Raw genomic sequence first — 23,264 nt, forward strand, 5'->3', positions numbered from 1 at the left:
TAAAAATAGCAAACAAAATCTAAAGCCTCCAGGACATCAAGCCTTTAAATACTGGTAGGATGTTAGCACATCTTTGAATGCTCTTTCTGTTTGTCAAAAATACACGAATTTAATCATTTTTATTTCTGCGGCGTGTTCAATGATGATGTGGGTGCTATATGGATTTGATTCATTCTGATGTCAACTTAGCCAGTAAAATGGATGGGTACCACATGGTTGTACGAGCGGCGATTTTTTAATTGGAAGAAAGTGCGATTGTCTTGCCGTTTTTGAAAAAGGTAGGTGACTCTGCGGAAACGAGAAAAAGGTCATACCAAAAATAGTAGAACACGATGGCCAGAGTGGACATAACAATTGATATACAACTAGAAGAGGGGTTGATTTTCCATCTTTGGATAATATCTTTTTCGGCAGCCATCCCCTGAGGCTATAAAAATGGGCTGCTACTTTTGATGAGGCCAGAAATTCTCCGACTATTACCCGCTGAAAGCGAATTTTCCAATACTGAAACCATGGCTGACTCGTTGGGGCTCTGCAAAGGTACACAGCAAAAAAGTTCTTGTGGTAGGTTACAATCGACCAGTAAAAATATAGGAAACAAAAGTTGTCAAACTTGGTTACAAAATAAAAGAGGGCATCATTCAGTAATAAGAGTCTGGGCTATAAGGGAGGCACATATATATGTAAACCTACTCTATTTGTGAACTAACAAAGTTGAGGGACCTTATTTCTCTACAATATACTTATATAACTTCACCGAAATTTTTATAATAGGTATATATATTCAGGGTGTTCGAATTCGTTTGACGTGTAGATAGTTTCTCTCTATGCGGTTGTCTTCGCTAGCACGATGGGTCGATCAATAGAATCTCTCCAAGCTTGGATCAAACGACAATGCCGCACCGACACAGTTGGGGATCAGCGCATGAACCAAGCAGGATTCCATGGGATCTCGGGGAATGAAACGCCATACACAAGGATGCTCAAAGAAGAGGCGCAAATGAACTGGACTTACAATTTGCTCGCCAGCGGAGCAAATTGGGTGCTGCTTGCAGGGTATTTGGTCATCCCCGGCACTTTCACCTCGCTAAAAGAATCAAATAGCGTAGAAGAAACATTGGAAAAGAATAACGCAGGGCGGGTAGTCCTCAGCACTATACAGAATCCTCCGCTCCTTGTTTTTGCCTGCCTATTCCTAGTCACTGGTGCGACCGTATTGGGGTGGCTATTCAAAATGTACAAAGCTAACTACTCTTGGTTGACTAATAAGCTCTTTATGTAAGGCAACCCCTCGAAATGAAATACTAGGACCTAACTGAGTTGAAGGCCAGCAACCTTAAATGCAGCGGCTGGTTTGCTTACCACGATCGTCAATGTTTGCGCTTCACAAGGCGGTGAATTGTCCGTCATGGCTCTCGTGACAACCATTGTCACAGGAGTCACCTTTGTGATCTGCCTGGGGCTTTCTGTCTTCTACAAGTTCTTCAAATTGCGAAGAGTGATCCAAAGCGACGCAAGTCGATCCAGTTATTTCGAGATATTCTGGATGCGCGACGATTGCCTTGGTCAGGAGCTTGACGAGGCGAAAGAGCAGGATCGAGGTATTCGGCTTTGTATCGGAAATGACGAATTCAGCAGGGCTCAGAATCTGGCACTACTTTTAGCCTCAGCTATTCAATACTGCTGGCAGTCTGACCAAAGGACACAATCTGTCTGGGTTGAGGTACGGGCTGATACTCAAGAGTAGGTCTTGGATTAATCACAATCGCTCAGGGGAATCTTCTGTGCTAACGTTATATCAGAGTCTTAGCTTGCTTGCAGAATGATGGCTTCATTCAAAGTAGCAAAGTCAAAATCTCGCATGAGCGTTATGTTATCATGGAGTTCTTACGAGGCTCTGAGGTGGTCGTGGGATCTGCTTGATCTGGCATTAAATGGCTCAAAGCGACCGTGTTGGCCGGGTTGAGGAAGTTAAAGATAGCATTAGTGGCTCCAAATCAAAGGCAAGGCTTGACAAGATGTGCTTAAACTGCGGCCAGTGCATATCTATGGCTTTCTCTTCTAGTGATGGACATCAATGAGAAAACATGATGGCTGTGTTCTTTGGTTTGGGGGCAGTGAAGTGGTGCACGCACGCCTCGTTGCGTAGGTTGCGCAGGAGCAACATTTCAGCCCCATGCTTCCATACTTCGATCATTTATCATGCCATATTTCTTGTCGTTTACACGTAGTAAGTAAGTTTGGTTCTCACCTCCGTCTAAAGTACAATTTGTTACTTCCATAGTACAGTAGCTTTGGGAATAAGGCCCCGATTCGACAAAGGAGATTCACGAATGAGCTGATGACTGAAATGCCTGCAAAGAACACGCAACAAGTTGCTTGCGACACTATGTTAGTTGCAATTCAGTGCCTATCATGGACTCGGCTAACCTCATTCAACAAGGCAAACCTCCAAAGTCTCGCACCAAGACCTTCAAGAGTACGATGAACTGGCTCAGGATACGGCATACAATCTTGGAGTCCATTTACAGCGAATTGATGATAAATTGGCACAGTCTACTTCCGAAAATGCTTGTAACTCAGACATCCGTGTGGACCTGGAAGACGAGAGAAAAGCAACTATACAATGCCTTCGTGTTTGTGAAGACGCGAAGTCTCGTGTTAAATCCTTGATCAATCGAGGATTGTCTCAATCGTCCCAAAATACTACTGAAGAGGTGTGCAAGATGACCAGCGAGGTTCCCAGTCAGAAGATATACAGCATTGGCGAGGTAAGTGCCTCTGGCGGCAGTGACCAAGTAACAGTGGCTACTATGGAGGGTTCATTCAGTATCGAGAAAGCAAAATCATGTGTCAACTCAGCGCAGTTGCTTGGCGCAATGACGGATGAGACTCAAACACCGAGTCGAGGACCACTATGTATAAATCGCCAAGAGAAGGCTTTATTCATTGAATGTTTCGAGATCCACCTTCGTCGTTCACCGTTTACCTGCTGTGACATTCAATGCAACAAAATGGAATTGTATATTAAAATCTCGGAATATTTACAGATGATAGGATATCCAACAATCGCGAAATGCTTCATATTACACTGCCTGGAAGTTAGTCAATTGAAGATATGAGAGCCAAATAGAAGGCCTGTTCGTCAACAAGGCGGATAGCATTGAATTGTTTCAATAATGAAGCTTATATCATTTCCATTACATATAAGATAGGGTCCCTCGTGGAAAGTCACCTTCTCGTGGTGAGGGACGTCAGTAAGTTGGACTACAATGTCTGACCGAAGCTGAGAACTTTCCAAATCGAAACTCCGGCGGAAACCCCTTTATTGGTTGTGACAACGCGGCGGGAAGCCTTCAAAAGGACACGTCGACAACTTCGCACGTCGACAACGTCGCGATGTCGACGAGCCTTCGAACAACCGACCTGCCTACCAATTACCAACCTATCCTCACGGGGCTTTGTTCACAATAACTCACCTGCCCTACCGGTTCGATCGCATGTCGATTCGTCAGTCCTTCGTCTGCTATCTGGTGTTGCCGCCAGCGAGGCAGTCAGCTACTTCGGGCGTTAATATGAGAAGTACTCTCGGTAAATCGCTACTCAGGGAAGAGGTTCACGAAACTACATCGAGAATGGACACGTGGGGGGTCCGGTGTTATAGAGGGATGGGTTATTGCTTTTGGGGAGAGGATATGACGACGACGACAACAAGAAGAAATAGTTAAGGACATACCCGTATGGGCTAGAGGGGTTTTTGGCAGCTAGTTCAGCTTTTCCTCTCGAAAATGAGACTATGACAAAATTTATGCAGTGGAAAGATCAAATAGCGTATAGGTGCCTTCTAGGCTTGATACCTCCGGGCGTAATGAATTGTGTATGTGTTTGTGTGTATAAGATAGGGCGTGCAAGGATAAAGCCATGGGGCCGATCAACCGAGTCAACAGAGTAGGCGCGCAAGCCATTGTGGGGACATTTCTCACGGTCGCGACTAGTGTCGCAGAGGCGGAGGCTCACATGGCTACTGCACAACGTCGATTTTGGAAACGAGCCGTGAAACTGTGGACAGACATCCACACCTTGCCGGAAACCAATCCTCTTCGCCGGTGTACAGATCAGATCAGAAAGTTCAGACGATACCACCGCTCACCACTGTATCATGTAGCCGATACGCTCAAACATATCGACATAGAGACATTAGAAACGATTAACCCCTTCACGTTAATCCCGTGGGCGGAACGCGTACAAACCGACATTGATGAGCAGCATGAGTCCCTGGCCGAAGCGGGCGGGTGCATGCAGGTCGCGGTTAGCAGCTCTGCACGGAACGAGCTGGTGGATTTTGGAGTGGCCATCGAGAAGCGACCGCCTCGGAATCGGAAGCTCAAACACAAAGCGCTATCCATCACCTTGGCTGCAAGAGCAGAGCAGAATCCATTCTCTGCGGAACTGGCAGCCATGACACATGTATTGAGCACGGCGACAGGAGTGAAAGACTACACGATCACGCTGCTCACAAGCAACAAAGTGGCGGTTCGCACACTCAGGAACCCTCGACAACAATCTGGCCAGGAGTTCGTGTGTCGGATATACAAGTTGATTAAAAGGTTGCAGAGAATGGAAACCATGTTCAATTCCGCTGGGTTTCTGCCAGTGAAGACAACAAGCTGCTAGGTCTGGCTAAAGAACAGGCTAGAGCCGCGACACAAGAAGATGCCCTCTTACAAGAACGCGCCCCGAGGATGAAATCGACCACACTGAATCTCGCACGGTCTCAAGCAGTCCCCAGAAATACCCTGCCAGTGGACGTCGGAAAGCACGCCAAACGAGTAGATGCAGCACTCCCAGGAAAACACACGCGACAGCTGTATGATCGCTTGACATGGAAGGAAGCGACCGTGCTAGCCCAACTCCGGACGGGCATGGCGAGACTGAATGGATACCTCTATCGAATCAACGCGGCCGACGCGGATCAGTGTGCGTGCGGACAAGCTAAGGAAACCGTGGAGCACTTCCTCTTTCGATGTCGGAAGTGGACCACACACCGGACGGATATGCTACAATGTACCGACACTCACCGAGGAACTCTGTCCTTTTACCTGGGAGGGAAGTCGCCCTCCGACGATCAAAAGTGGACGCCGAACTTTGAGGCAGTACGAGCCTCGATACGATTCGCCATAGCCACAGGCCGCCTTAACCCCGCCGACGAACATAAATCACACCTTTCATTCTAACCTAAGCCACCAACCACCTCGTGCTACTCATGGTGGACGCGCTTCAACTGCCGAAGATAGGATGTTGAGCACTTGGAGAAGCGCCTTCAAGCCAATCTACTAACCGCATTACTAACCCACGAGCATCCGCTTCGACACTGCATGCTGAGAATGACAAATACACCAAGATCTTGTGTATGGGCTCCAATGAGTCACAGAATTGTATATACTAAGACATGTATAGTAGTTTAGCGATAGTTGCCCTTTCGGCTCAGCCGCCGGGCGTTAATGAATTGTGTGTGTGTATAAGATAGCCATTTCTACATGGCCTGTTCTGCCCATTATCTGAAAGGACCTAGCGGAAGGTTATCTACTGTGGACAATACATTTTGAGCAAGAAGCACTGAAAATTTCGAGCGGTGGGTATCTAGTTAGAGCGGGCTAAGAATTCCATGGTCTTGGAAGATCTAGAGTGCAATTAAAGAGTAAGCAACAAGCGGATGCCCAAAATTTTCACAATCCAGCAAAGTTGATGGCATGACTAACCAACCTTGTTAAGAGGACTTTATCGCCTACTAGATTCCGAGCCTTAGAACACCATCAGAAAAAGGAGCCGTGTGTAGCTCGAACGGATAATGCAATATATAGGAATACAAATCCCTCGAGTGACTAGAAAGATTTGGAATCCTACCTTCAGAAGGCCTACGATAGATATATCCACTAAGCGATGCAACTCTCCACCGGTCTTACTGATGCAGCAACCCCTTTCATCTCTTACGAAAGTCTTACACCTCCCAGTTTGAATCGTGCCTGTAAACCTCAAGGCACCCAGACCACTAGCCCATTTCTGCATTCGGGCTCTCTAGGTTACTCCAAAACTACATCTATAGGCCAGATATCATCTCCATTGGTGTATAAAGCCCCAAGTAGATCGCCAGCTTCGAAAACTAGATCTGTGAGGCCGAAAAGCACCGGATTTCCGAATGCGTTGAGCCATCCACCAACAACACCTAAGAGAGCCAAATCGTCTCATCCTTCTCAACAGGTGATAAAGGGCCCCACTAGATCATACCAGAATGTCCCAGGGCGATCCAGTTCATTGGGGTCTGTGAGCAGCCCAACCTCAGGGAGCAATCCTGAATTTAACGGTGCAGGATCAGAACGCGGAAACATCTCTACTGTGACAGCTATCATCGTCCTCGTCTCCTTCATCTGGCTTCTATGGCAGTAATTGCAGCTCTGGTTATTGGTAGTATGCCTGTATACAGTCTGCTAGTACAGGGAGAGGTTAAATGGCTCCAAAGCACCCGTGAGTCCACTATAACACATGTATCGATCAATTTGCTAATATAAAATATAGTTCAGAAAGACAGCTGCGACAAATTTCCTAGCCAGTGCGTATGCTTATTCATGTTTTTGATGTTCTGTATCTTTTCCATATCTAGGTTTGAACCTGTCTCTATTCCGCTTTTATTTCGATAGGAGAAAGTTCAATAAAACAAAGGATCACCGTACCTACACTGGCAGAGACTATGCGCATAGGAAGGCCTCCTGTATTTTGGAAGAAATTTTTCTTCAACTCTTATATGTATTGGGGTCTTAAGCAATAAACCAAGCTCAGAAAGTAACGATGAATCACCATCAGGCAACATTAAATAAGTCAGAGTATCATGATATAGAACAGAAATCTGACCAATATTGTAATATCAATTTCAAACTCGCTAAGTATAAAAGAATTATGAATTTGCTAATTTCTAGGACATGCTGACAAAGAAGAATGGTACTCTTAGGTGAAGTTTCTGATTCCGATGTCCTAGGTGAGTCTCAGGTAAATACCCAAAATAAACATGCAGATTCACGATATATCTGACAATATAGCCCACTGTCAGGGCAAACTCCAAGTCTCAGACAGCCACATTGTTGAGATACATGAGATTTGAAATGTCATTGTCTGGACTATCAGGCCCGTATCGCATCATCAGCCTGAATCCCATGGAGCTCCCACGATTCGTCTCGCTTATGGGTGAGTACACAACATCATGTCTATAAACACTAGAGGAAATAAATAGTATAGATACAGTGATATTCGAGATCAGTTTTAACTCCAATCTCTCTCTCTTTGTTTTCCTGAGCTCCACCTAAATCGCCTAAATCGCACTAGTCCCTTCCCTACTGGGATATCCTTCCGCCCGGATTGCGTCTGTGGATGTATGTACCTTCGATGGCCTGACGTAGATTGCCATACAGTGATCTCATCTCTTGGCAACTTGAGATTTTTCTGTTGTCATCAAGTGCCATCTACCAAGTGAAATATTCATTGTTCCCAGCCTATTTATTTTGGTTGTCGTATCTACCAATCCTACATTTCCAGGTATATGAGGACCTGAAAAGCCGAGGATCTAGTCGCAATCCATTCTGATCGGGTTATGGTCGTGGTAAGTCAAAACAGATCGTTATTCATTGTGCGATCTCGCTGGCGCGGCGGACTAGGCACCAAGGCAAGTTTACCGGGTCCAATTTTGATAAAATGATTTCAGAAAACTACCTAACGAGTGTCTGTGTCTTCAGTTGATGAAACAATGAAAGTTGAAGCGGGAAATCACCATAATCTTCAGTTGATGAAGATCATATTCGCCAGGCTACCAGTTTGACATGGTGACGACAGCCTAGGTTGGTATTAGTGATTGGTCATCCTCGTCGGTGTATTCGAGCCAAATATGATCAGAAATGGCGTCGTAGCTTTGAGAAGCCCACTTCATCCTCGTACGGGCGTATGGAAGCTGCTCTGCAGGGGCAAGTGGGCGGCACTACAAAGCGCGACAATCCAATTCGAAGCGGGTCGATTTCACATCACCATGCTTCGAAATGTAACTTCCGCGCGTTTGTAGTCCCACCGATCAGCCCCAGCAGAGAAGCATCCGTAGGCCTCTACGGGGAGTAACTAGAGTCCCATTAACACAAGCACTTACTCTCATCTTGACTTGTTTCAAAGAGGGGCAAAGACACGTTACCTATGATGGAGATATCACTCATGCCAAGAAATGCCCAAAGCCTCCATAGTGCCTTTTGCAGCCGTAATTTTCTCTCCGCTATCCTTGAAGACAGCTCCAACGATGGCTTCCACAGTAGTAGCCATAGGGCCCGGGTAGATTGTGTTCCCTTGAGATTGATTCTTATAGACACATTCTGCCAGGCCTGCGGAGAAGCCTCGCTGCGCAAGATAGACGTTCGACGATTTCTGCGATATGGTGTTGTTTATCTGACCTAGGAAAAATGCGGATGAATCGATCAATACAGACGCGCTCGAAATCAGTTTCACCAATTTGTTATCTTTGATAGTGGCCATTCAATACTTTATTCCTATTCGGCAGTGGATGATGGGCTAGGCCAGATGGACATCTAAGTGGATCTCGCCAAGATTTAAGAAAGAATCAAAGAGAACAAAATGGTGAAACTGATTTCGAGCGGACCTGTATCATATCACTATGGATGGTGAGATCTCATCACTTACCACGGGGCGCACCTCGACAAAGGCCCTCCTGAACAAAAACTAGCCGAATGACAGTATCTCCGAGTAAAGCGAGATTCTTGTTCCCGTCCTGATGGATACTATCTGCTAACTGTAATGCTTGTCGAAGTTCAAGCCGGTCGGTAAATCGATACGAGATGCTGTTCTCGGCAGTCACGATCTTCTGATCGTCAAGAGAAGCAGGATGAAACATGGTTGGGTACAACAAAAAAAAGGGAACGGGAAGGTAGATGAAATGGATTTGTTAAAAAATTTTGCGAGGTTTAATGAGGTAAGCGAGTCTGGGTTGCCAAGAGATGAGATTACTGTAATTTACACCATCTCATCGAAGACAGATCCAAGTCTAGCGGAAAGATTTCTAATTGAGGACTAGTGTAGGTGGAGCTCAAGAAAACAAAGAGAGAGAGTTTGGAGTTACAGTGAAATTGATTTCGAATATAGCTGTAGAAAAACTGAACAATTTCTTTCAGAATATAGGTCCGCTCGAAAATAGTTTCACTATTTTATTCTCTGTGGTTCTTTCTTAAGTCTTGGCCAGACCTACCTCGGCCTACATGTAGCCTAGCCAATCCATAAGTGTCGAGTTGGACAAAGGTAATGAATATATAGTAGCCAAATTAGACCTAGTGTCGAAAAAAAATAGAGGCTGTCAAGCAACTGAGAACAAATTTGTGAAACTGATCTCGAGCGCGTCTGTATATGCTTAGCATAATAGTGTTTGAGACACAGCAGCGCACATATACAATCGGCGTGGGAAGAACGTTACAGTAATGGGAATTAGACAAATGCTGCTTTTGTAGCATCATAATTGTTACTACCGCGCTGGTAGATTCGCCATGCTTCTCCTAGTCTGCAGAATAGGTCGTAATTCAACATTACAAAGCTTGCAACAAGCGTAGGTGTCAAGGCGAAATCTTTTTATGAGAGGGCCAACTGCATGTTAATCCAAAATATAGTTGCTGCTTCCCTTTGTTGCTTCGTACAAATCGCCGTTTATAGATTTATGGATACTTTTGAACAGTACAATGTATTTTTAGCTTAAATTATGGCTTGGTAAAAAAGAAATAAAGAAAAATTAGGGAAAAGGAAGGGAAAAAAATGTTCATGCCACCGCATATATACACTTGAGTTGATAGTGAATACAGGCTCAGGAATTGAAGAGTTTGGAGTTGGAGACCTTTCCCCCTGTCTTACTGTATCAAGGACAGATTTCAACTGAAATATCAATAGATCTAATGATTTAAACCCCATGAGAACGATCAAATTGGGCACTGGAGACTTTACTTTTCAGAATTTGATGGCTGAGTGTTGTACTCTAGAGTTTTTGAGAAAATTATTGCCATGTGAAAATGAACGTTTCGGTTATGAAGATGGGATGCTGCCACCTAGTCAACACAATTGTTCAAGTATTAGAGTATCCATCATTATGCGACAGTCATTTCGTTTCCAGAGAGATTCGCTCCAGTAGTATAAAACCGTACAGATTTCACCTCAAGATGGATATTATGGCTTCACAAGGAAATGAACAGGGAATCTAACACTCGATGCGACTGAAATGTACCTTTTACCGCAAGATGATCGTAGGTGGTAGACTAAACAATTCTGTTTGTATTGCACAGTTATTCGTCTCCACATGTGGACCAATGTTTTGGTAATGTTGACCTGGTTTATACATATGACCATAACAAGCTGTTCTTTTCTTATATTTCCTAAATGCCTGAATCCTAGACTCTACGGCAAATATATAATTGTCACTAATAATTTGCTATTTGAATCTTTAATCTCATGTACCACTGAAACATTTGATTCCATCCGACCTGTCAATTATGGCAGAAAGTGACCGTGAAGAATTCATTTATGGAAGATATAGCCAGGGTTATTCTGCCTCTACGGAAGTCATCCGAGAGCAAGAGTACCCTAATCTGAATAGTACGTCCCCCTCCTTGATACTATTCCACCCACCTGTACTTACTATCATCCTTTACGGGATACAGAGACAATTTATCTTGATCATGCCGGTACAACTATTTATGCCAAGTCATTAATCACGGCGTTCTCGCGTGATATGAATTCCAGTCTCTTTGGAAATCCCCACTCAATGTCTGTATCTTCGCAATTGTCCACACGACGGACAGAAGAGGTGCGAACACGGGTCCTCCAGTTCTTCAATGCTAGCCCCGAGGAGTTTGACGTGGTTTTTGTGGCAAACGCGACGGCTGCTATTAAACTGGTTGCTGACTCGTTTCGGGATTGTGATTCTCGGGGTTTCTGGTATGGGTATCATGTTGACTCTCATACCAGTGTGGTTGGTGTGAGGGAAGTTGCCGAGATGGGCTACCAATGCTTCCAAGATGTCGATGTGGATGCTTGGATCGCCGATTTAGGCACAGCTCAGTCAAAAGCACCCAGGCTGTTCGCATTTCCAGCCCAGTCTAACATGAACGGCCGACGTCTCCCAGTCCGTTGGTGTGAGCAGATTCGCTCCGCTGCTAATGAAGCAAGCAATGTATTCACTCTTCTTGATGCTTCCTCGTTTGTGTCAACCGCTCCTCTTGACCTAGGTAAAGCAACTGGTGCACCCGACTTTACGGCATTGAGCTTTTACAAGATCTTTGGATTCCCTGATCTCGGAGCGTTGATTGTCCGAAAAAGCGCTGCCCGCATTCTCAAACGACGCAAGTTCTTTGGCGGGGGCACAGTAGATATGGTGATAGCGGCCGGAACGCAGTGGCATGCAAAAAAGGAAGCCTCGATTCATGCGCAGCTTGAGGACGGAACTCTTCCGTTTCACAGCATTATCGCGCTGGATGCCGCCATTGGCACCCATGAACGTCTGTACGGGTCAATGTCAAATATTTCTGCCCACACTGGGTTCCTCGCTAAGCGAGTCTATGATCGACTCGCTGCAATGGCACACTTCAATGACTCTAAGGTCTGTCAGATCTACCAATCAGGTTATGGAAACCCAGCTTTCCAGGGCCCGATCATCGCTTTCAATCTGAGAAATAGTCGAGGGGAATGGATTCCTAAGACCGAGGTAGAAAGACTAGCCACAATGCAGAATATCCAACTGCGTTCTGGGTCAGTGTGCAATCCTGGAGGAACGGCCTTCTCTCTTGGATGGACAAGCCAAGAGCTGCGCCGTAATTACGCCGCGGGGTTACGATGTGGTGATGATCACGACATATTAGACGGCCGGCCGACTGGCATTCTCCGTGTAAGTCTGGGGGCAATGACCAACCTGGACGATATTGACTCGCTGATTGATTTCATCGAGAAGTTCTATGTTGAGAAAGTGCCTCCATTGATCTCACTGAGTCCTCCCCTGGGTGAAAACAACCTGTTTGCTCCTCACTTTTATGTTGAAAGTGTGACTATATTCCCCATCAAAGGTTGTGGCGCATTTAAAGTCCCTGAAGGCAAGAGTTGGGAAATCAAAAGAGAAGGGATCGCATGGGATCAGGAGTGGTATCTCGTTCATGCTGGGACTGGTGTGCCTATAAAACAGAGGGAGCACCCTCGGATGACTCTCATACGTCCCTCTATTGATATCGACCGCAACATCCTTCGCATCACCTACGACGCCAAGGCTGCAAATGACGAACTAAGCCTCGAAATACCTCTTACATGGAGCCGTACATGCATGGGTACGATGACTACTCCAGTCCGTCAGAGTTGCCAAGAACGGCCGTTCAGTGCCTACGGAGATCAGTCGTGTCTTCGCGCCTACGCCTCACCCGTGGTTTCGGCGTTCTTTTCCGATTTCTTAGGCGTAACTTGTACACTCGCAAGGATTTCCTCACAAGACGCAAGTCTAGATATGCAGCTGCCACACCTTGCCAGCACCTGGAAAGATCGGTTACGGAGATTCACTAGGCTCGGGCTCTTCTCGCCCAGTGATCAATTCCCCCTAGAGCGTGGCCAAAAGTATCTGGTCGTACCCAGCGAAACGGCCATTTTGATTGTTTCCAAGTCTTCACTCAATTGTTTGAATGAAAATATCAAGGCCAACACCAAATTGACATCTGGCGTCAGCAGAACTTTTGCTGCAGATGTATTCCAGGGCAACATTGTGATCGCGGAGCGGACCGCTCAGCCAGGGCGCGCAGAACAGCCTTATGTTGAGGATAACTGGTCGTCCATTTGTATCGGGCAAAACGAGCTTCGCTTCGATACTTTTGACCCGTGCCAGCGCTGCCAAATGATATGTGTTGATCAAGCTACGGGCGTGCGACGCATGGAAATACTTGCTGCTCTTCCCAAAAAGCGAAAGATCGATGGGAAAGTCTTGTTGGGTAGATGTGCAGCCATTTCCGCAAAAGGAGCCAAGGTCGCTGAGTCAGGGGGGCCCGGCAGTAGGTCGATTATGGTGGGAGATGTTGTGCTACCATCATATCAGAATGATTGAGCCATTAGAAAGTGGATTTTACATCATGTCTATTTGTAGCTAAGTGATCAATGACTGGCCCCTGAAGAAGTTATGGGAGCTGGAGAGTCTGTCTGCCTTAATTTACCTATCGTTTGAGTATTTGTAACGAGTTCAGGCCATACGATATGGAATGAATCTTTAGTGGGCACATAACGGAGTTTTGGCATCCAGACTAGAACTCACTTTGAAATGCTATTTACAAAGTGCTGTCATTTTACGTGGTCGGTACTCCTAGTCAACTGGCTTACTGGTCACTGTTCATTCCGGAGATTTTGGTCTCGAGTCCCATCGCCTACATTTGTTCTGTCCATATCGGCGCCCACCACCCCAAATTAGCCCGAACTCCTCTGAAAATTAACAAAATAGTCTAGTAATCTGAATTTTTAAACTTAATATGCATATTTAATGTACTTGGCCCGTAGCTCTGAGTGCTTTGATGATAAGATAAAATGCGGAAATCTTAAAGCCGTAAAAACCTATGAAAGATATATATTGTTGCGGTGTACCTGATGGCCTAGTGCCCACGCATGACCAAAAGTTTGTTTAATCCTAATCTTGTAAATTATTCCTGGTGAAACCTTTGATTGTCTTCAACCTTGGGGGTTCTCTGGCATGGGGGAACCGATTGGCTATATAATTATATTCGAGCCTAAGCCCCTAACCTACCCCATATGGAAGGAAGCCTGGACTTCCTCAACAAGAAAGGATCCTATCCTTTCTAAACCCCTCTAACTTTCCTGCTAAGGTGAGGTCATTTTTCTTTAGGAAATTCACGAAGCTATCCATCGTACTTGATCTCCCTCCATGGCTTAACTTGACTCGGCACTGTCATTCCCGTATATACCTTCATCGGATGATCCCGCGCCCGCAGCCAGAGATTCCCAAGTTCAAGAGATCTCAGCATTATCATGGGATAAAGCTGGCTCCAGACTAGGCTACCTAAGAGGCGCCTCTGACCATGATATTCCAAGATTCCATCCTCTGGGTCTTGATTAGCCATGCTGTCTGCACTTTCGTTTGAAGTGGCACTGTTATCGTTATCTGCATTGATAGCTAGGACGTGGCCTTAATGGTCCCCTAGGAGGAGGCCTTTCTCCTTTTTGTGAGAGCTCTCGTCGATATATGAGTGTGTGGCAACGTGATCGACGAGAAGGAAGACAGACGGCGCAATTTTATGGCTCCACTCGTCCCTGGACCGGATTTGTTGGAAGTTTCGATGAGTCGCATTGGTTCTTTGCTCATGTGAATCTTTGGGTGGAAATATTAGGGCCAACGAACGTTCTTGCTGCTGCTACGGGTTCCGGTGTGTCGAAGCCTAGTTGCTCGAACTCCAACTAATGCAGTGTGAGCAGTGGTTTGAGCTTGTCAGCGCGCTGGACGCCATCACTCCATGTCGAAAATTCAGCTTCCAAGGTGCGCTGTAGGCTTTCCCAGTGCTCATCGGAGAACTTGTGTGCTACGCGGTAGATCACTAATCCGAGACCACTGCAGGAAGTTTGGACTCATTTCAGTCGAAAATCATGTATTTGCACAGAAGCCAGTTAATAATTTTAGTATATTACACCAAAGGATCACGTATCTGATTACCAATAGAGAATCAAGAGTGCAATTGGAGTAGGAGCTAAAAAGCTGTGTATATCCACTATTACCAAAGTCCTTCGCATCTAAGCTGGTCCGAAACTATCCGGAGTCAGAATCCATAATTTCCCAACTCCAGAAGATATGCGGTACCGTGGATTCTGCGGATTCGCTCAGGGGGTAAGCCCTAGTGCTGTTTCCAAAACAACCCTAGAGTAAAGAACAGCAGTGTATGCCAAAACCAAGTGCATCATGTAGAGGCTGGGCCTCCAGCTACCAAATATGCCTATTGTCTCCAATGGCTGGATCATGTAAACTGCAGCACCGAGAGCATTGCATATCGCGAAATTACCGAGCTGAACCGCGAGCAGCGGGAGAGCGGGTACCGTCGCCGTAAGGGCGTGGATGGTTGGAACCAGTGAAAGCAGTCCCAGTGCGACACAGTGGTATGGGAATCTCGTACGTGCCGTAGAGATGCTGGGATCACAAATAAAAAAGTCCACCAAGTTTGCAACGGCGACTAGGGTGAATGCAAACAGATAGCCAAGCTGAATGGAAGGCTGTGCGGGGAATAGCAAGACCACGGCTGGAATCGTTGACGCCCAGATAAATATCAAAACTCCCCCGAACTCAAGCTTTTGCCAGTCGGCTGCGTCGTCACCCTGGACCGCCGATATTAATCTGTAAAACAAACTTGACAAATACCACAATATTCCGCCGCCGCAAAAGGAGATGACCGAGATTGAATTAATGATCGCATCTGGAGTTGAAGGGAAATGGAAGAGCAGATATTGGATAACAAAGAGAGAAAAGTAGGTCAGACCGAAAAGGTCGATGATAATGATGACTGCAGAGTCGCGCAGGCTTTGGACTTCGGGGTTGGACATAGCAAACGGCTTGCCAGGAGCTTATGATAACAGTTGGTCTAGTGGGTTGCAGCAATTTATAACACCGGTCGGCGGTAGGTTTAATACAATAATAGGACCAGTCCCTATAATCTTCACACAGTGACCGCACCAATTAGACTATAATACCCTCAAAAATAGAAAAAAGAAATATTGAACGCAGGTTTATAACGTTTATAACGGTTTGTTTTTTAAGGTGCGTCTGCCATAATGGACGATAACCATGCCCCCAGAAAGCGTAGCGGGTGTTAGTCAAGCAATTTGCCGGATGAATTCCAATTCAAGGCTTTTGCACTGCGGTTCAGCCAGGGCAATCTGCATAGACTGGTTATGGGATACCGCTCTATCATGTCCTTGTTTCATTTGTAGAGTACGAAGAGTAGTGCTCTCGTGGACGGTAAATAGATAAACAAAAGCTATTTGCATAGCCCAAGCACCCAGGACTTCCCTCCACCCAAGACGCCCTTAGTGGCCAGGGATATGAGATAGGTTTGTGGGTATGATGATTAATGGCTCTGGTGTTTTATCTTGGGCAAAATAGCCAAGTGTCCGTACGGCACCAGAGGGCTTTGTCTGTACTGTTGCCATATGGCAAGTTAACCAGTGTTATCACAAATAATAGGAAACTTAGTTGCGTACAGCTTGATATTCGATGGAGTGTGAAAGGGCTAAAATTTCTGCTTCAAATAACCACAGGCAGGGGCTGATGACCTTCTGGTCTGCCAACAGCTTGTCTGGCCAGCATGTAATTGCCGGGTTCGAATATGTCAATTTCTATTTTTAGTAGCTAGAGGTGGTTCAACTTTTTATCGATGACTGTGTAATATATAAATCTCGCGCTTATAGCGGTCTCTAGGATTTGAGGCCAATTGATATTTCGATTCCAATGCTTGAAAATACATGAAGTCTTTATCCATCAAAAAAAGCATTTACTAGAACCTATATCATGCCCACGAAGCCCCGCCGCCGACGCCCAAGGCTAAAGCCAGCAACTTCAGTCTCACAGTCTGAGCATGGTATGTCAGAGTCTCACCTCCCCCGGAGTTTCAGATTTAATTTATAAACAAAGAATTCCGAACTCTCACTTCCGCGTTCGCAAGTCTGCAATTGGCTGATATACCATTCCAAGCCCAACACTATATTTTGAAAGCTTTGCAGTGTCGTCTAGAGCAATGTGGGTTCGAATTCCTCCAGCGATGTTCATTGAGCGAGATCCAACCAGTTGAGTGGGGGTGTCCGGAGGAGATGGAGCTGCCCAAATTGTTTGGAGTACTTCGAAAGTCCTTTGGGTTCTTCAACTCAAAAGCAATCATGAGCTGGAAGCGTCAAATCACGGAAATTCGCCATGCCGCAGTTCATCGAGTTGCGCAAAACCGGCATTCGATTTGTAAAAAGCTTGACGCTGCCGTCGCGTTCGCGAAAAGCCTTGAAGACTTTAAATGTGCCGAAGACATCCGACTTTTCAAGTTGAGCTTAGACGACCTGTTAGCTGATTTGGATGAGCGTTCCAAACAGCTGGTATGGCGAACCAAAGCACAGCTTTACCTTTGCAGATGCCATCCTCTGAGGCTGAGAAGAAGATTCTTGTTGTTACCAGAAGCCGTCAAAAGGATGGCCGAGCAGAACGAGTGTCATTTTAATTCCCTCGTTCAAAGCACGCTTAGGAATTGCCTTTCCCCCTAGGTTTGGCACAATTGATTCCCAAGGCTTTACTTAATGAATTGTGTACTCATCATCTGCCTGCAATGTCCACAGATCACACCCAATTTGGGGTGGGATCTCACTCCTTTGCCGATCTTTATGCATATTCTATATACTCGGGTACTGGAGGCATTGCAAAGTGTGTTTATCATGGGCTTCGTGGGGTAAGGGTCAGTTGCTGATTGTTTCTACATTTGTCACCAACATTAGCCGAAGAAACAAGCAGCCAAGATATGCGGAAGAACGTTCTTCAGGAAGCCCCATTTATACTGCGCAAAATCTCTAGAGTATTTCTACTGTCAAGAGATCTTGGCACCTATTGACCATAGATGGATGCCTACTGTGCTGGCATTGCATTTTTCCTCGCCGAAGTTGGTCATAAAGCACTACCCACTAGACCAGGTACAAACAAACAAACAAACAATTCACTAACGCCCGGCGGCTGATCCGAAAGGGCAACTATCATGATCTACTGTACATGTCCATCTGTATGTGCTGTGTCTCCTGAAAGCCCATACATAAAACCTTATAGCGTATGACATTTCCAGAAAGCAGTGTCGCAGCGAGTTTCTCTTGAGTTAGTAAGTGGGTAAGTGGACTGGCTTGAAGGCGCTTCTTCAAGTGTTCAACATCCTATCTTCGGCAATTGAAGCGCGTCTACCGTTTGTGGCACGAGGTGGTGGGTGAGCAGGGTCGGAAGAAAGGGGTAGGGGTGATGTTCGTCGATATGTTCAAGTGGCCTCGTCGAGGGTTCCTTAGCGTGAGCGCCGCCGCCTTGTTGCTTGTGAGCAACGTAATTCTGTAGTCTTTGATTCCCACTACCATCTTCAATGCATGTGCCATCGCTGCTAGCTCCGCAGAGAACGGGTTTTGCTCTGCTCTTGCATCCAATGTGACGGAGAGGGTCTTCAGTTTCAGTTTTCGATACCGAGGTGGTTGTTTCTCGATCGCCACACCGAATCCGACCAGCTCGTTCCGAGCCGAGCTGCTGACCGCGATCTGCATACACAGGCCTGCTCTGGTCTGGATTTCCTGTGGTTGGTCCATATCAGGTTGTATGCGTTCTTCCCACGGAGCTAATATAGATGGATTAATTGTTTCCAGTGTTTTCATGTCGATATGCTTCAGCGCATCGGCTACCCAGTACAACGGCGAGCGATGGTATCTTCTGAACTTCCTGATCCGGTCTGTACCCCTGCGGAGGGGGCTGGTTTCAGGCAGGGTATGCATGTCCGTCCACATCTTCACGGCCCGTCTCCAGAATCGTTGTCGTGCGGTGGCAATGTGGGCCTCCGCCTCCGCTACGCTGGTCGCGACGGTGAGGATTGTCCCCACAATGGCTTGTGCTCCAACTCTTTGGACCCGATTGATCGGCCCCATGGCCTTATCCTTACACGCGTGCATCGAGACATTGGAGGCGTAGTCCACGACCGGTGCCACCGTCGAGGTGAACAGCTGCCGCGCGGTTGCTGGAGATAAGCCACGGAGTCGCCGAAGCTCCATCGCCGCTTCAAGACCCTTGGACGCTGCCCTCGCGATATGTTCCTTGTACTTAAGCCTCGTGTCCATCAAGACACCCAGGATCTTGACGTGGTTTCCGGGCACAACCGTCTGTCCCTTGATGATAAACGAATCATGGTCCGATTTACGCGTCTTGGGCGCAAAATGTATAATAGCTGTCTTTTCCGCTTCAAAGGTCGCTCCGCTTCTCCTTTCCCAGTCGAGAGCTCCATTAATAATTGCTTCAATTCCTTCCCGGTTGCTCTGCGCGGTTGATCCGGTCACCCATGCGGTGAAATCATCCACAAGAGCGACTGCTCCTCCCTGGCTGTCGATCTGCCTTTGCACGAGGTCTGCGTTGAAGAAGAGGAATAGGATCGGGGACAGGGGCGAGCCCTGCGGTAGCCCAGCCTGTGGCAGACTTTGGACCTCCGACAATTGCCCATTGATCTGGATGTTCGCCGTTCGTTCCGAGCAGAACGCTTCAATCCACCGGAGCAGACCCTCCGGGATGCCTCGTGCTTTCATCCTTTGGAGTAATCGTTCTTTGCACACTCCGTTGTAGGCTCCTTTGACATCGAAGCTGATCAGGCTCAATACCCGCCGGCCCCGCCACGCCGTGTAGATCTGTTCTTGCAAGAGCAGGAGTGCTTGCTCCGCGGATCGCTGTTTCCGGGCTCCAAAGTGGCTGGTCGGGAGCAAGCCGTGGGTCTCCACCGCGTGTGAGATCCTTTCTGCAACCACTGATTCCAGTACCTTGCCCAGTGTCGCTAGGAGGGAGATTGGTCTCCATGCTTTCGCAATGGTGTAATTTTCTTTATTCGGTTTTTTGAGCGGTATGATCTTCGCGTGTCTCCACTGTCTTGGCAACGAACCTTCTGCCAGCGACGCTTGAAATAGTTCAAGGACCCTGTACTTGACCGTGGGCCACGTCATCTTCCACACTATCGCCGGCAGGCCGTCCTCTCCCGGCGCCTTCTACGATTTCGCTGCAAGAAGCTGTCGTTCTACCTCCTCCAGGTTGATGGCCGGCATCCCCACTGGCTCTCTTTGTGGTCTGGCCCCTTCATCTTCAATGTTGTCCGGCAGTGGCGGGAAGAATTTAGATAGCAACTCCTCTGCTTGCTCCATATGGTCAGCGGTGGTTGTCCCATCTGCTCTGACGAGCTGCGGTAATTTCCCAAATGCCGCATCCTCCCCGGACTTCAGATACGTCGCTGCTTTCCAAATGTTGTCGTTGTCTGCGAGAAATTCATTCCAGTGCTTCTTCTTTTGCTTGCGGATGGCATCATGGTATTGTTTCGCCGCATCCTGAGCCATCTTTTCGAGCCGAGGTACTTTTCCCCTCGCCCGTCGCTCCGAACGAGCGTGATTTCGCCAATAGGTATATATGTGACGTAGTTGCGTCAGGTCAGTTGTCCACCATCGCTTCGCGTGTGGCGACGGCTTCGCTCTCGGAGTTAGGTTGTGCACCGCGTCCGAGACCGCGGACATTAGTCGATCGGTTTTCTGCTGTACTGTGCCCTCTGACGGAGTGGCGGCCAGGGTGCTCGCAATTCTAGCATTAATCTCGTTCCACGGCGCGTTCTTCAGAAGAAGTCGTTCCTGATGCTCCGGGGCTGACCACGATGAATCGAACACAGTCTCGATCGTCCGGTGATCCGAGCCATGTTCAGTCCCGTGTATTACACATTTGTTCATTAGGTCTGTCAAATTGTCAGAGGCTAGGACGAGGTCGATGGTCGACTCGCAGTCCCCGCTCTGTCCCCCACCGTGCCATGTTTTTGTACCTCGTTTGAGCAAGCTGCTAAGAGCGAATTCGATCATGAGGTCAATGATTGGGTCCGCTTCGCCCTGTCTTCCCAGGGACACCTCGTCTCCGCCCCAGGGTTGGTCATGGCGGTTGAAGTCTCCCATAATCATGATATCCACCACAGCGCCCGTGTCTCGTCGCACCTTTAAGATTGCCTTTCTTAGGTGATCGCATGCGTCTTCTAGCGCCGAGGCCTCTCCGCCTTCGATGTAGACCGATGCCATGAAGATCAGCCGTTCGGGTAGCCGGACGATCGTCGCTGTCAGATCCGGGGATTCTATAGCCACTTGATCCGCTTCTATGTCGTTATTCACCCAAAGCATGCTTCGGATCGCCCACCTGCCTTCCCTCCAAGTGGAGGGGACCATCTTCGTCCATTTGTGGTGTCCCATCGGGGTGGTCAAGAGCCGGCCCTGGATCCCCCTCGCCTGGGGTTCCTGAATCGCTAACGCCACTGCGTCCTTGGTTTCCTCGTCGTTCATTAAGCTTTCCAGCACTGCACCCTGCTTCCTCACATTCAATTGAATGATTCGAAGTGGTTTGTTCATGACGTGATGGGTAGAGCTTCCGGCAGTTCTTGCTAAACGATTCATGTGGCCCACCGCACGGAACGCACTTTGGAACCGCTTGATCGCAGCGACTGTGGTGATGGCCCTCCGTGGCGCATTTTGCGCACTTTTGGATCTTCTTGCATTGGAATGCCTTGTGACCAACCTCCTGGCAGTTGTAACATTGCATCGGTCGTGGTCGATGCTCAAAGACGCTGGTTGTCCCGGATTCCCCTCCGGCGTGGAAGTATCCGTCGACCAAGAGCCTCCGCGCGTCAGTGCCCTTGGTGAGGTACACGACCATTGATCCATATGGCTTCACGGTTTCCTTGCTGCTAAGCCATGTCATCTTGGCGATAGTAGTTTCATTCTCCTCACCGAGGGCGGCCGCCGCTCCTGTCAGGATGCCATGGTTTTCATCCAGTACTGCAGACCTCTTGACGCTGTCGACCTTAAGCGGGTAGACTTCGTCCCGGAGCACCCGGGCTCCCGTTCCGATCTTTTCCTCCGCCACTCTCTTGACCAGGTGGTGCTCGGCTTCATCGCGACACGCGATCCTGATCCTGTTGGGGTCTCTTGGACTGACAGTAACCGCGCGACAGCGCCAGTGAGTGTGATCATCCATCGTTCGGATTTCTTTCTCGATCGTGGCCCTGATTGAGCCTGCGGATTTCTTCTGGTTTTCACTTTCGGTCATCTTCGAGGTATCTACCGTGCAGTATAACGTGTCGGTGAAGGTGGATGGTGTTGTGTTCAGTGTTGAGAGGCTCCGTATGTTGCTTGGATGACTGGTCGGAGGAGTGCGCGCGACATCTGCATAGGAAGGGGAGCTGATGGGAGCGGGGGCGCTGATTTCCTCGCGTAAGGACTGAATCTCGCGCAGGATCTCATCGTGGTTATTCTGAGAGTATGTCTCGAGGTGGGATTGCGGTGTCGCGGGTCTATCTGCCAGGGTCTGTAGCTCGTGTCGGACTTCTGCAAGGGCGGCACTAAACTCTTCTTTGAGGGCGCTAAATTCTTCTTTGACTTTTTGAAGCTCTTCCTTGTGTAGTTCATCTCGCTGTCTGATCTCCTTTCTGAGTTTGACAAGTTCCTTCAATAGTTCCGACGCGTTCGGGTCCTCGCTCTCTGTTGATGATTCAGATGCGACCGCTTCACGTTGGGCGACTGGCTTGCTCTGGGTCTTCTTCTTCTGCTGGGAACGCGCATTGTTTTGTTCGATACCGAATTCTTGCTCCTGGGCATAATTATTAGGCGGTCTGGTGGAGCGTCTCGGCCTCAATAAGCGCGGTGGTGAATTTTCGTGTTCATTGCGGTCGGGCGGTTCAGGGGCTCGTGTCTCGGCCCGTCCCGTCATTTTCCAACATATACAAGATGTTCTGCCTCAAGGTTTACAGTCCTCAAGGTTTTTCACAATATGTCTCACTGATATGTACCTGTCAAAGATCCCGAGGATATACAAACGCGCTCGAAATCCTAGACCAGGTACAGTAGAATTCGAAAACAGTTTACCCCTTAGGCATAGACTCTTTGTTTCCCAGGCTGTAATTAAAACAGAACTTAGCCCAATTCAACCTAGTTGTAAACAATCCTAGCCTATGACTGGATAATAATTTACCGCCCACCCGGAAAAACACTAATCCTGTTTCGGGCACGACCCGACAGACAAAAAGTGTTTGCCTAAGGGGTAACCTATTTTCGAATTCTACTGTACTAAGTCGTATCTTGGTCTAATGGTGAAACCAAATCCGAAGCGACCCATCACAACTGTAGAGTGAGATCTTCTTCCGTTTTAGACTGGACTTTGTATGACGCTTTGGTCAAGTTAGATCTAATCTGGTACAGTGTGCATGGATGGATGGGTGACGTTCGATCCTCGCAACTATATAACCCTGAATACTCAAGTAGGTTGTACGACTCTTTAGACTAGCCTGGACCCTGGCCGAGGCAATCTGGTATGTAACGCGAGGGGAAATACACTTCGTGTTGGATGCAAGCATTGTACCAATTGCGTGGAGAATACCTTGGGTTTCAGTAGTGACCTCGTC

The 23,264-nt window shown here is 47.5% G+C and overlaps 4 protein-coding genes across 4 annotated transcripts; 3 read left to right on the forward strand and 1 right to left on the reverse strand.

Annotated features, from left to right (window-relative positions):
• Positions 1 to 925: 925 nt before the first annotated feature.
• On the forward strand, positions 926 to 1,923 carry N7506_000248 (uncharacterized protein; the record flags this gene model as incomplete). Its single annotated transcript, XM_056949544.1, has 3 exons — positions 926 to 1,278; positions 1,327 to 1,743; positions 1,803 to 1,923. 3 exons carry the CDS (start codon positions 926 to 928, stop codon positions 1,921 to 1,923), a joined length of 891 nt encoding a protein of 296 aa, XP_056815459.1.
• Positions 1,924 to 8,238: 6,315 nt separating this feature from the next.
• N7506_000249 (ribonuclease III domain-containing protein) lies at positions 8,239 to 8,935 on the reverse strand (the record flags this gene model as incomplete). The annotated part of the gene is made up of 2 exons (XM_056949545.1): positions 8,239 to 8,477; positions 8,725 to 8,935. The coding sequence occupies 2 exons, from the start codon at positions 8,933 to 8,935 to the stop codon at positions 8,239 to 8,241; spliced, it is 450 nt and encodes a 149-aa protein (XP_056815460.1).
• A 1,633-nt stretch (positions 8,936 to 10,568) lies between these two features.
• N7506_000250 (uncharacterized protein) lies at positions 10,569 to 13,150 on the forward strand (the record flags this gene model as incomplete). The annotated part of the gene is made up of 2 exons (XM_056949546.1): positions 10,569 to 10,671; positions 10,737 to 13,150. 2 exons carry the CDS (start codon positions 10,569 to 10,571, stop codon positions 13,148 to 13,150), a joined length of 2,517 nt encoding a protein of 838 aa, XP_056815461.1.
• A 3,450-nt stretch (positions 13,151 to 16,600) lies between these two features.
• Positions 16,601 to 17,294, forward strand: N7506_000251 (uncharacterized protein; the record flags this gene model as incomplete). Its single annotated transcript, XM_056949547.1, has 3 exons — positions 16,601 to 16,670; positions 16,724 to 17,172; positions 17,208 to 17,294. The coding sequence occupies 3 exons, from the start codon at positions 16,601 to 16,603 to the stop codon at positions 17,292 to 17,294; spliced, it is 606 nt and encodes a 201-aa protein (XP_056815462.1).
• Positions 17,295 to 23,264: the final 5,970 nt, after the last annotated feature.

This window comes from Penicillium brevicompactum, assembly GCF_028827555.1.
Source record: "Penicillium brevicompactum strain IBT 35665 chromosome Unknown utg000001l_segment0_segment0, whole genome shotgun sequence".
NCBI classification, from domain to species: domain Eukaryota; kingdom Fungi; phylum Ascomycota; class Eurotiomycetes; order Eurotiales; family Aspergillaceae; genus Penicillium; species Penicillium brevicompactum.